Source organism: Salvia splendens, chromosome 3 (assembly GCF_004379255.2).
Source record: "Salvia splendens isolate huo1 chromosome 3, SspV2, whole genome shotgun sequence".
NCBI classification, from domain to species: domain Eukaryota; kingdom Viridiplantae; phylum Streptophyta; class Magnoliopsida; order Lamiales; family Lamiaceae; genus Salvia; species Salvia splendens.
In genome coordinates, this window is record NC_056034.1 from 43911380 (window position 1) to 43925583 (window position 14204).

Consider the following 14204-nt stretch of genomic DNA (forward strand, 5'->3'; position numbering starts at 1 on the left):
CCACATGTCATCTTATTATTGCACCATACATATAAAATTAATAAATTCATTATATAACTTGCTGAATTTTTAAAATAAAACCAAAAAAACCCGGCAATTTCAAGATTCAAAGTTAAAATAAATCATGTATGTTTTTTTAATTTAATAAATTGTACATCAAATTCAGTAAATTTATAAATTCCATAGAATAATAAAAAAAATGTCACAATGAGTCCTTGTCATGTACACATGCACAAATATTCTTCCTCGAATGCTTAAACTCCCTCGATCACTTTATGTTCCATACATGTGTGTTTCTTTGAAAATACCTTAGTTCAAAATAATTTATATAGACAACATCATGCAATTTCACTTTACTAGAATGACTTTTGCTCTCCCTCAAAAGATGTAACCTTTTTCAACTTCTCCGAAAGTACAAATATACAATTGCAATCCAAGCTCATAAACTATATAAACCAATATTATTAATTACTGTAGACACACATGTATTAGATGATGATACACCTTTGAAATCTAAGCCCACACTTCACACATCCCTCAAAAGCAAATCATTTTATCTTCATTTCAAAGATACAAGAGACTCCTCTCCATCATTGCAATTTTCACATTCACCTTCTCCTTTCACAATCTCTTTATATTTTCCTCTATGATCATAGCTCTCCTACGGAAAACGACTACGATATATTCTCTGATCAGTACGCGGTTAATTGTCTTACTTTGATTCGACTCGAATTTTAAGAAATGTACTAAAAATGACCATGTCGAAGAAATTAGTTGAATATGTGTCTTCGTTTTATAATAAAATCTAAATGAAGGAGTGAAATATGAAGTACTTACATAATAAATGAGATATTTATTCATGGATGGATAGAGATAGTACTCCATAACAAGTATTAGTTGATGCACATATTTGATCGTTAAAGAGTGATGTGAAGTTCGATCGTTTCAGTCGTAGTCTATCTAACTTGAGAAAAATAAACAGGCTATTCGCATTTAAATCTCTGAAATTTTGATAAATTTAGATTTTGTATACTAATTATATACGTATAAATTTCATACTACTAAACTATTGATTTGTTATTATTTTGAAACGGGCGAAGATTATGGCAAATATGAGTAATGACACAACTTGCTAATTAGTTGACGGGATATAATCGGATTAGCGGTAAAACGGCGCCGCATTATAGATACCAATATAACGTTAATTTGGCAAAAATTAAATCATTACTTTAAACAATTAGCGTGCAAATTTGACATGTAAAGTCAAAATTTGTTGAAAATTAAGAAATTTACTTACAAACACCTCATAAAAGCTGCAAACTAAGCTCGATCAAACATGCTAAAATACACTTGAAAATTTGAAATTTCCATTGATACAATACTACACAACGAAGCCACTAGCAATGGCGCGATTGATCTTAACATCCGTGGTTCCATACACGGGGAGCTCTTCGTTGTAAGCTCCGATGTTTTCGAGCTCGAAAAGATCGGAGCTCGCGTCGGAGTACCTCCGCTCATTCTCGTACACCAAAATGCTCTCCATATTCTTTTTAATAAACCGGCTCCCCACACCCCCGCTGTCGAGAACCGGGTTGAACCGGACCGACCGTTTCGACTTACTCCCATTCCGGTTCGCTGCCATCAAGCACGATCTCGACATCGCTGATGATGACGATGATGCAATTGTGTCTTTCATCGATCTCGATTTCCTAACCGAGCTCCACTCCGATTGATGATGATGATGATGATCCTTCTTCGCATTTCTGGGGCTGAAAATGGAGTTCAGGAAATTGGCGATCCGGGCGCCGGGGGAGACCGGCTGGTTCGTTTTTTTTGTCGATTTGGTCCGGTTGAGCCGGTCCGTTTTTTTGGGGGTGGCGGAGGAGGAGTCGGTTTCGGATGAGGTGAAATTGGAATTGGAATTGGAATTGGAATTGGAATCGGAGGAGGATGAATTGGTGGGGAAATGGCTTGATTTGGTGGTGGTGGAGTGGTGTTGCATCCATTTTTCGACCATAATGGCGCGGCGGAGGCTCTGGATCTCGTCGTCGACGTGGGCGGAGGGGTTGGGGCGGAGGGGGAGGGGGGAGGGGGATTGGTGGTGGTCGTCGATGGAGTGGTAGATGGCGTCGAGGAGGGAGGAGGAGAAGGAGGGGGTTTTGCGGCGGTGGTGTCGCTCGCCCGCGGCCATTTGATTTTTATCTGTTTGAATATGATTATGAATCTAGATCTTAAATTTTTTTTTTGTGCAGAGCGTTTGAAGGGAGAAAAGCCAAATGGCACGGCTTGGATGTTGGGTTGAAATAATGGGAGAGAGGTGACTGTAGTTGATGGTGAGTGAGGATATATATATAGAGAAGAAGAGAGGAGGATTGGTTTAAACAAAGTAGAGCACGCGTGCGAGTAGAGACTGTGACAGAGTGGCCATGAACATCAAGCTAGTGTAGTGTACCTCTATTCTAATTTTGTACTACTAGTAATTCTTTTTATTGTCGAAAAAGGTGAAACTGAGGGAAAACAAAGATGGTTGTTTGACAGATTAAATTAATAGTACTGATTTTTATGTTGTTTCGTGGACTAAATTATTTCATAGATTAATATGTATTTTTCTTCCAATTTTTCATTGTTTCTTACACCTTAAAATGTATCCAACGACATTAAAACAGTTGAACAAATGATTTAATTATAAAATAACTTTCTGAAATAGAAAACTGGCTCAGTTATGAAAAAAACAAAAAAAGAGTAGTGTCTTTGGATGTTGTGGAGAGAGACTAGAGTGCCTAAGATTTACAGCTCCGGAGGTTATGGTACCGAATCGGAATCATGAGAATTTATCTGAACTGAAACCGTCAATCTTAGAACCGTGGTTCAGTTCAAGTTCGAAAATTTTCGAACCGAAACCACTAAAAATCACCGATTCGGAATCAAAACTAAAACTAACCGCGAAACATCCAAGCGGTTCAGTTCCGGTTCAACAATTTCGAAAACTGGAACCAGCATTTCCGAACTGTAACCGCCGGTTCCAGAACCATGGGCACCTCTAGGGGAGACCAGACCTAGATTTAAAAAGGCAAGAGCCGAGGAAATGGATTGTTTGGACAACCGAGCAAGAAATAAAGACAGAGCCATGTAATCTTCCCTAATAGGGCTAATTAACCAAAGAGGCCAGAGTGGATTAATCAGTTCTCATATGGGAATACCACGTGTTGGTTGCTGTTTTCGAGTACGGACATCCAACATTTTTTTCCTGATAAATACTCTAATCAAGAATGGGACTGTTAATTATTTGTTGTTTATGACAATAATGTTGTGTACGTATTAATATTAATGAAAGGGACAAAGCACAAATTAATTATTTAAGACGGTATTCCCGAAACAATATCATTATGCAGCATGAGCTCTTTACCCTGTTTTTTATTAATATTATATCCAATAGAAATACGTGTATTCACTAAATTTGCTTCATTTTTTCTCTTTTTTACCTATTATTATTATTATTATTATTATTATTATTATTATTATTATGTCTAATACTTTTTACATGTAAAACGGCAAAAAATGTTGTATTTATAGGAGTTGAGAAAAGGGTGTTATGAATTTATGATGTACGCAAACATCAAAGAGTCAATATAATCCTTCAGAAATTGGGCTTTTTTTGTCTTATGAGACCCAATAGTTTTTGAGCTTTTTTGCTCTGAATTTCGACTCCCCAATTCAAAGTAGATATTTTAGTTACTTATGCAATGAGTCTTATAATTAATTAGCAAATAAGAAAATTTCAACAAAGTAAGTTAATTGGAGGTAACAAACACATTGTTATAATTGGGAGTCCTTCCGCATATATAGCCGTTGCTTATATTCACTTTTCCACTAATTATGGACAAAGACAAAGTTGTTGCATCTGAATTTGCACCTCATTTAATTAAATAGTAAGTAATTTATATTGGGAATAGCTGAGTAAAAATATTTCATTAACAAAACCATGTGAAGTGAACTAATGATATTTATACGCTATAAAAAAGGATTGTTGGATAGTTGTTTTACCTCTTTATTTCTTAGAATTTCCAATTTATGCATGTCAAAATGCCATGGATTCAAAGTGTACATATTTGATTTACATGTTTAGACTAGAAACAACCTGATTCAAGGGAATGGCATCCCGAGAAAGCACTTAGTAAATCTTAAGTACTTATATTATTTATATTTACTTTATTTTTACAATATATTAAATTCGTAATTATGAACTAAAAATCACAATTTTATTAATAAAAACTACAAATTATACTAAGTAATTAAAATAATCTTGTTGGAGAGTGAATTTTATATTTGTTTGCATATATACAGATAAAAAAAATACAAAAAAATTAAGATGGGTGGCCACGTGTAGACCTATCCTGTCAGCGTGCTTAAGCACGCAATAGCACCAGCATGCTTGGTGCCTAAACGAGCAAACGCGTGCTTAGTGCAGCTACGCGACTGCGGTTGCCAACGATATAATACATCACATATATGATCAAAATAAAAATGCATTTAAATCCAGAAATGCAGCTCAAATATGGATATGATCAAAATAAAAATGCATTTAAATCCAGAAATGCAGCCCAAATCTTGGCTCTAGAATTAGATGATCTAATGGTCAATAATTAACCAAAAACACGGAAGGTCATAATTAAGCAATTTTAGGTCATATTATAATATTTGGGTTTAATGTCATGCTAAGATCATTTTAGGTCTTGCTTTGTTAGCATGACCTAAAAATTAACTAACTATGACCTATAAGTGTCCTGCGTATGATATTGTTCTGCATTTCTGTATTTAAATCTAATTTTGCCTAGATCAAAACCATTAGATTAGAGAAATGGACGGTCCAGATCAACATTGGGTAATTAATCTCGTGTTGCATTATTTGTCCTATTTTGTGCATTATGAGGGTACAATAGTAATCTAATAATGGCTGAAAACCGCTACGAATAATGCATATAATTGCCTATATAATGCACAATATGTGAACTGCAATGAATACGAACAAGATGTGATGTGTTATGATGTTTGACACACGTTTCTTGTTTCCCCTAAGGGTTTAATAAGCTTAGGGGCTAGGGTATAGTACGTAGACATGTATGTAATATTCACATGGTAACGAGTAATGCATATAATTGACTATATAATGCACAATTTGTGAACTGCAATGCATACGAACAAGATGTGCTGTGTTATTATGTTTGACACACGTTTCTTGTTTCCCCTAAGGGTTTAATAAGCTTAGGGGCTAGGGTATAGTACGTACGCATTAATAATAAATTATAAAACGATACGAATAATTCACCAAATTGTCACGAGTAATGGATGTTATTAACTATATAATGCACAATATGTGAACTGCAATGCATACGAATAAGATGTACCATGTTATGATGTTTGACACACGTTTCTTGTTTCCCCTAAGGGTTTAATAAGCTTAGGGGCTAGGGTATAGTACGTAGACATTACTAAATACACGTATGTAATCTTCAATCCGTTGATTAACCCATATACACAATACCTCTAATAACGCATAATATACTGAGAATGACAATTAACAGCTACATAATGCACTACCTAAACCAAATAATGCACATACGTATATTCCAATAACAACAATTTGTTAGTAATGTCTACGTACTATACCCTAGCCCCTAAGCTTATTAAACCCTTAGGGAAACAAGAAACGTGTGTCAAACATCATAACATGGTACATCTTATTCGTATGCATTGCAGTTCACATATTGTGCATTATATAGTTAATAACATCCATTACTCGTGACAATTTGGTAAATTATTCGTATCGTTTTATAATTTGTTATTAATGCGTACGTACTATACCCTAGCCCCTAAGATTATTAAACCCTTAGGGGAAACAAGAAACGTGTGTCAAACATCATAACACAGCACATTTTGTTCGTATGCATTGCAGTTCACAAATTGTGCATTATATAGTCAATTATATCCATTTCTCGTTACCATGTGAAGATTACATACGTGTCTACGTACTATACCCTAGCCCCTAAGCTTATTAAACTCTTAGGGGAAACAAGAAACGTGTGTCCAAACATCATAGCATGGTACATCTTATTCGTATGCATTGCAGTTCACATATTGTGCATTATATAGTCAATTATATGCATTACTCGTAACCATGTGGTGCATTATTCGCAGATACCAAAATGTGGCAGTTACTTTTCCGTCAAATGTCAATAATAACCCTGTAATGCATACAACCACCTTCTATAATGCAACACGGAACCAGTTTTATAGAATGAATCTGATCCGTTGATGCCTTAGATCTAACGCGTAATATTAAGAAGGAAAAAGGATCTAAGATGTGAAAAGGAGAATAACGTTCCCCTATATATATATATATATATATATATATATATATATATATATATATATATATAGGGTTGCGTTAAAGATAGAACCATTCTTAAGTGTAGAACCTAGAACTCTACATATTTTATTCATTGGATGAGGAAAAAATGACGGTCAAGATTAAAAATCATACATATTAGACTATGTTTTCACGACATTCCGGACTCAACATGTGAAAAAACTCACATGTTGATGGAAGAATGAATGAAACGAAGAAGAGTCCATGCATGCTTTATTTTTTCACTTATCTGCATTCACCCATTAATAATAGTTTTGGTTATAATGGGAAGTTGTTGTGCAAATCAACACAATTGGATTAAAAGATCTAACGACCTCCGTTTGGCATTTGTTCTACGTTTAAGAATGGTTCTACGTTTAAGAATGGTTCTATCTTGATCACAATCCTATATATATATATATATATATATATATATATAACAAAGAATCACCATAATATACCACAATTTCATATAATAAAAAAACAGGCATATATAGAAAAGAGACAAAAAAATGAAAAAGTTGTTGTAAGGTTCATCACTTGCACATAATAACTAAACTTGGATTCTCATACCAACACTTCTTTTCATCAGAACTTCTTCTATCAGAAAAAAAAAAATGAAGCCTCTCTCTTGAATCCAAATCACAAGTACTGTTTATGTATCCTCCCCCGATTCTCCTCCCACCACATTTTAGCGTGTATCTCCCCGAATTTATCACGGCTGAAACGACCAGTCCAAGTTCGATCAAACCATGCCCGAAAAAACAATACACAATTCAACACTGATAATAACACTAACCTGAATCTAACACGTCTGAGTTCCCTTTTCCCATCGGGCAGAGCCCTGATGGTGATATACACCCCGGGCTCGTCCTGCTCGACCCACTCCATCTCCAGGTCGCTGGCATTGCTCATCGAGCTAGTCCTCATGGATGACGAGGCTTCTGTCTTGGCGCCACTGATGCTCGAGAGCTTGGGAGTTGATTCATAGTTAGGGATTGAGTGTGTAGAGGTTAGGTCTAAGGAATCTGTGGAGTATCCCTTTGTTGTCCCGGTTGGTCGAAGGAATGCACGAGGGGGAGGCTCTCGGCCTAGTGGTGGTGTCACGGGGCTGCTGTCCATCTTCGAGCTGGTGTCATCCTCGGAGATTGGTGTTGTCGGAAGAGGGCAGCCTTGGAGGTTTAGCCTCTGGACATTGTAGAGTTCTAGAACCTTCTCGGAGTTCTCAGCCCACCACCTTTGTGCTTGCCATTGGTTGAACATGTCTCGGCTGGTGAAAGTTGAAACAAAACCGAAGTTTCGATCAATACGGTTATGTTAGGGTGCGTTTGGTACTATGGAGTTGAAAACTTCGATTTAAAATCCAATGTTTGGTACCGTACACATATTTGAAATTAAAATTCAATTCTAATTCAAAATCATCCTGGTTCAAAGATTTGAATTCTATAGTCAAAGTATATATTTAAATTTCAAATAATTTTAAAATGAGAGATCCACACACATTGCGCACACACACACTAGAAAACACTCCACACACACTTCAAATACACTAGCACACTCAACTCAAACTATGTAGAAAAAGACTAACATGGTCACATAATGTATATAAATGAATTTTAAAAAAAAGATTCAATCAAAAGTCATCGTGAAATTTTAGGAGAATTTAATTTACAGTAAATATTTTTTAATGATAACATAAGTTTGCTGGTCTAAGACTAAAACACGTGATTCCATTTCCAAATAATCAAAGCACAGTTGCTATGCGGGTAAAAGGTATAACTACTCCATTATTTTTCGTCTCTTAAAAAAATAAAAAGTGTTCAAAGGTGTTTAATTATACCTAATTGAGTGTAGCTAATCATGGAGAGCCACTAAACTGGACCCTATGTATGTGAGTATGTCAATGTGGGGTAGTTTATTAAGTGGTGCATAGTTGAAAAATGAAGATTGGCATTTGGAACAACATATACATGCTTTATTGACTTTAGCTTAAAGGGAATCCAACTATTTCACATATAAAAGAAAAGAAAATTGGTAATCGACATATACATAAAAATTAAATAATTACATGGACATGGATCGTGTGTCACTAAGCATTTTTTAGGACCAAGATTCGTTAAAACCACAATCACTATTCACAAAGCATTGACTAGAGAAATAGTTGTCACAAGGTGACAAATTTAAAAGCAAAGGCGTGATGAGGATATAAAGCAATGACACTCCCCGACAAGCCCAACAACAATTAGCAAAAGGTTTCCCAACATAATCAAACACACGGCCCCACCAATGTTGTTTTAATGAGTTCTTGCCCAAGGGATTTCTACTTCTTTTTTTCTCATGGCTTTTCAACTAGGATTAGGGATTTCTATTTCCTCTTTTTCTCATGGCTTTTCAAATAGGATTAGGGATGTCTGGTTCAAGTCGGATCAATGTTTAAAATAGGAGCCGGACCGGAGTCGCCTCTCACGGTCTAGACCATCATATCGATCCCACTGGTCCCGTTCCAGAACATTAAAAACGTAAACCGTTAGTTTTGTCCCAAAATTAGGAAAATCGTGGAAATTTGTTGAAAAATCAAAAAGGGCGGTTTTGAACTAGATTCCGGTTCAAAATCAGATATGCCATTTCCTTTGCTAGGTTGGTTACGATTTCAATTTTTTTTAAATCGGAACTGCCAGCTCTTTAAACGGAGACATCCCATCGATGATGGGCATTATCACCCTCTGAACCGCCATATCTATTCTACAGGTCTTGATACATACCAAACAAGAGAACTCATCCCAAAAGACTAGCCTGTTAGGAGAGAGAGCTCATTTAGCCTATATACCCCCACCAGTTGCTCTCATAACCGATGTGGGAATTGAGTCCGTAACATTCGACCCTCCTTTAAAGGCCAACGTCCTCGTTGGTCACGGCCACGTTGGTCACGGTTGGTTCCTTGCCAGGCCACCACTCCGTGGGCCACCACTGCCAGTTCTCGTTGGTCACGGCCACGTTAGTCACGGCGGATTCTTTGCCCGGCCACCACTCCGTGGGTCACCACTCCGAGTCGGCCCAAACGTACTCGTTGGTCACAGCGAGTTCGTTGCCCGGTCACCACTCCGAGCCGTTTGGGCTCTCAATGAAAGCACCAATTGATATAGACCAAACAGGAGAACCCATCCCAGAAGACTAGCCTGTTAGGAGAGAGAGATCATTTATCCTATATACCCCACACCAGTTGCTCTCAGTCTGTAACAGGTCCGGTTCCAGACTAGTTGGAACCGTAATCGATGGGTAAGAAGCGCAGAAAAAAAAAACGTTGAAAAACACGGAAAATAGGCAGCTTTTGAACTGGATTCCAGTTCAAAAACCAGAAACCGCCATTTCCTTTATCAGGTTGGTTACGATTTCAATTTTTTTTAAATCTGAGCCGTCGATTCTTAAAATGGAGGCATCCCAATTGATAAAGGGCATTATCATCGTCAGACATTTGTGCTCATTTTTTCCACAATCATTATATACTCCATCCATCCACAAACAATAGACAAGATTGTGAACGACACGAGTTTTAATATATAATTGGTAAAGTAAGAGCGAGGGAGGGAAAATGTAGTGGAATGAGTGTTAGTGGATTGTGGGATCCACATTTAGAATGATGGGTATATTAAGTAAGTATTGGTTAAAAACTTTCCTTTTTGAACTTTGTCTATTTTTCGTGGACGGACCATAATGACAAAACTTAGTCTATTTTTTAGGACGGATGGAGTTTAATAATATATGGATATGGCCAGAAAATCTTGAAATTGCATAATATGGCCCTAGATTTCCTTTAACTATAAGCCACCACAGAATTTTACATTGAATAAGTTATCTTAGTATCTATTTGCATTATTATATAAGTACTTATGAATATATGCATTTTGACTTTTTGAGGCAGACTATGCTACCATATGTCTACTCTCTCTCCCAAAATCCATTAAATCAGATACCTTTAGAATGACACTACTCATGTAAAAAACGTCGAGATGAATAGTTGATCACAGTAAAAATTACTCAACCTCTCTCATCTTAATACATACTCCTACTTTCTATACAAATAATTCGACATGACAAATGATTAAATGCCAGAAAAAAGTTAGTAAGAAAAATCTTCCCAAGCATGCAACTTTTTTCCCTAATGGTCGTAAAGCACTCTAAGAAAATCGAGTCCGACAAGCAATATGCAGCACCTATGAATCCTTAAATGATGCAATTTAACTATTCCAATCATGACAAATTATAGCCTCCACTACATCATAATTTAAATTATTACTTCTTGTCGATCCTTTTTTAATAAAATCCAAATTCCCAGCTTATTTTCTAAATAATAAAACGCCACCAATAATGTGTGACACATATTCCTAATGAATTTTTTTGGGCATCAACTAAGAATAATATACTAAGAACTTTGCTCATTATATCTATGTTTTTTCATTAATTTAGCCTTTTGTGACTCTAGGCCTAAGACTAAGTGGCTATACCGAGAAAGAAATTTCTTTTTGTTAGTGGTTGGCACATTTATAGCCACTTTATTCTAAAAGAGAATATAAATCATTAAATAATCTAAGTTCGCATAGAGACACTTATGTTATACAATTGTTAGATAAAGATTTTCAAAAAAGCAAAGTTGGTACATTTATAGGCCGGCATTTATCTCTTATTTTAATCCAATTACCTAAGACTCAATATTAATTAAATTGTCTCGAAATTATGTAAGATTGAATTAACTCAAAAATTAATATTGTCACGGGAGAAGGGTAAAACTCGTAATCAACACTAATTTTACGTGCCATTTATACGTGTCCTATTTTTATCGGATTAAGGTTCACCTATATTCTTTTATAATAAATTGTATTTTAATATATGGTTAATCATTCAATGGTTATTTATTTATATTCGGAATTACTTGTGCGTTTATTTCTCAGTCTACTGAGACCCGTAAACTAAGACTAATTTTACGTGGTATTGTTCTGATTCTAAATTTCTAAAATTAATGGATGAAAAAACTTGAAATTACGAAATGACGAAAATAGGTACCTGAACCGAATTCGCTTAAGATCATTCCCGCCACGTGGCAAGGACAGAAAGGTAATTAAAACACCGGGCTCCACCTGAGCGACCCACTCCTTGGGCTCATTCTCCTCAACAAAAACGATCGGATCAATCCGGCGGCCGCTCGCCGACGCCGGCGTCCCCTCGCCGCTCGAAATCCCCTTCAGCCTCGCCTCCAGGTCCCTCCTCCCCGAGCTCGAGCTCCCCGTCCGTCTGTAAGACCACCGGAACTTCTCCTGCGCCGCCGCCAAGTCCATCGGCTCTCCTCCGCCGCCGATCGCCCCCGGCGGCGCGGCGGACTGGTTCGCGCACGGCGCACAGTGGCGGTACGCGCCCGACGCCTTCAGCGCCATGTCCTTGATCTGCGACGGACGATTTCCGATCACGAAATCGGCAACAATCGAGCAAATTGAATCAGTGGATTAAAATTGAATTGACCTACCTGAGAAGAGAGCGATTTGATCGCGTGTTTCGAAGGAGCGGCGCCGGAGTCGGAGTTTAGCTTTCCAGACGGCGGATTCCGGTGATCGATCGACGGCGATTCGTCGCTCGCTTGCTTCGAACGTGCTATGCATGTGAGCATTTTCTTTTCCGCAATTTCGCAAACAGGTTTCCCCCAAAATCCCCTGCACCATCAAAAGCTATAAACATCAATTAATATACATATAAATATTGCTGTATATATAAAGAGAGAGAGGGAGAGAGAGATCACCAAAAAGGAGAAGTGAAGTAGGAAATGGTGGGAGTGAGTTTTAACTTTAAACTCTAAAATATATACATATGAGGTATATATATAGTTTAATTATTTGAACACTAAGAAAGATGATTAAAGTCCACATACTGTTAATTAAATACAGATCTACTAATTAGTCTAATTTGATCTTTACTTAAAAAGCTAGAGTTTTCAGTTAGATTTGAATTTTAAATTCGAACTTTAAGTCATTTTCTGTTGTATCTTTTTTAAATTAAGGATTAAAATAATAGTAGTACTACTACAAAGGGGAGATATTGTGGACATTTATGTACTAAGTTATATCGTTTTAATTTGATAATATATCCTTAATTAATCGGAAGGGAGTATATCGTTTTAATTTGATATTATATCCTTAATTAATCGGAAGGGAGTATATAGTTTTAATTTGATATTTCCTTAATTAATCGAATCTTATCTAGAATGTACTACTCCTACTAAGCATGTGTGTGCAGTAGAGTTTCTATATTACAAGCAAAAAAAAAGAGTTTCTACATTAAAAAATTAAAAATATACTAATTATAATTTGATTATTAATCAGCTTTACAATTTTGGACGAAAGACTAAATATTAAAGTGGGAAACATAAAATATTGTTATATTGGCGAATCCTAATACTATTAAGCCAGTAGTTGTTGATACTCTAAGATAATGACTTTGTATTCAAACTAACTATGTAACGTGTTTATGATGGAAGTATTCGTGATTCCATATAGAGTACTCCCTCCGTCCCAAGCACAAACTTTTCGGCACGGGATTTAAGAAAATGGAGTTTTGTTAGTAAAGTGGAAAGTGAATAAAGTAAGAGAGTTAATAAAGTAGAAAGAGAATATCAAAAAGAGAAATGACTCATTTATTTTGGGACGTCCCAAAAAGGAGTGTGAGTCGCTTATCTTGGGACGGAGGGAGTATATAATACCATCAGAAACATACATGCAGTACGAATGACTATAGCTTCACCAACACATGAAGCTATTATTATAAATCTTGTCGTTACGATGTAGATGCATGGAGAAATAAACTATCACGGGACAACAATAAAGAATATGTAGTAATGCTAACGGAATAAGCGAACGTGGCTGCACCTGACGGGGGCTAGTCGAGTTGCCATCGAATGTTAAAAACTCGAAATAGACCCTTTCCATTTATATACGCACTTGTTTATATTTTTATTTAATAACTTTCTTCACTCACATTACAATTTTTTATCATTACTTTCACATTGTGGCCATTTCTCCATTATAGTTCAATTATAGTTTCAAAATTGATTATATTCAATTTAACTTTATAGTCTTCAAACTTTTAACTAACTATCAAAACTATATTATTAAAATATAATATGATTCGGTGGTTTAGAATTTTATAAATATAAAAACATGTCATTTAAATCAAAACATTTGATTCACTTTTGGGCAATTTTATAACTTTCAAAATCAGCAAATTAAATTATAACATTGTCTTATACAACTAATATATTAATAAACTTTATCATTTAAATCACAATTTTTAGTGAACTTATGGAAAAACTAACATTGTTCTACATTTTGGTAGTCAATTTATATATATATTATGTAAGCGGTAAACAAATAATAATAAAAAGTACAAAAATCACCACAATTTTCATCAATATTTAAATTATATGAAATAATTGAGAAACATACTACAAAAGTTATAATTAAATTCACAAATTTTGAAAATTATAAGATTAACCAAAAATTATGATTTACATAAGAATTTTCTCTTACAATAAATTTAAAATCTTATCATCGAAAAATTTATCAGTTTGGTATGTAAATAAGAGCTTGTACGAAATACTAAAATTATCTCAAATGGTCCAAACAGAAAATTTCAGTTAATCATTACTGCATTAGCCAAGACTATTGAAATAGATGAATAACTTAAATAGATTAGTCCATTCATTTCACTATCTTTTACATATAACTTTCTTTTATTATTATTCAACTTCACATATTTC

At 35.5% G+C, this 14204-nt stretch overlaps 2 protein-coding genes across 3 annotated transcripts; both read right to left on the reverse strand.

Moving 5' to 3' along the window:
- Window positions 1-1243: 1243 nt before the first annotated feature.
- LOC121793991 (protein BIG GRAIN 1-like A) lies at window positions 1244-2302 on the reverse strand. The gene has a single exon (XM_042192004.1). It carries the CDS (start codon window positions 2189-2191, stop codon window positions 1382-1384), a length of 810 nt encoding a protein of 269 aa, XP_042047938.1. The 5' UTR covers window positions 2192-2302; the 3' UTR covers window positions 1244-1381.
- A 4617-nt stretch (window positions 2303-6919) lies between these two features.
- LOC121796257 (protein Brevis radix-like 4) lies at window positions 6920-12311 on the reverse strand. Of its 2 annotated transcripts, none has more exons than XM_042195052.1 (5): window positions 12192-12311; window positions 11922-12120; window positions 11465-11841; window positions 7206-7676; window positions 6920-7127 (listed from the first exon to the last, which is right to left on the reverse strand). In XM_042195052.1, the coding sequence occupies exons 2-5, from the start codon at window positions 12060-12062 to the stop codon at window positions 7049-7051; spliced, it is 1068 nt and encodes a 355-aa protein (XP_042050986.1). In that variant the 5' UTR covers window positions 12063-12120; window positions 12192-12311; the 3' UTR covers window positions 6920-7048. The 2 variants fall into 2 exon arrangements, with proteins under 2 accessions (XP_042050986.1, XP_042050987.1); XM_042195053.1 differs by having other exon boundaries at window positions 11922-12105; window positions 12192-12264.
- Window positions 12312-14204: the final 1893 nt, after the last annotated feature.

Bases quoted from the DNA above. Each gene is read 5' to 3' on its own strand.
- LOC121793991 (XM_042192004.1), bottom strand. From the start codon at position 2,191: ATGGCCGCGGGCGAGCGACACCACCGCCGCAAAACCCCCTCCTTCTCC.
- LOC121796257 (XM_042195052.1), bottom strand. From the start codon at position 12,062: ATGCTCACATGCATAGCACGTTCGAAGCAAGCGAGCGACGAATCGCCG. The intron at 11,842-11,921 runs GTAGGTCAATTC...CGTCCGTCGCAG, and splicing joins TCAAATCGCTCTCTTCTCAG to ATCAAGGACATGGCGCTGAA. The intron at 7,677-11,464 runs GTACCTATTTTC...AACTTTCACCAG, and splicing joins CTTAAGCGAATTCGGTTCAG to CCGAGACATGTTCAACCAAT.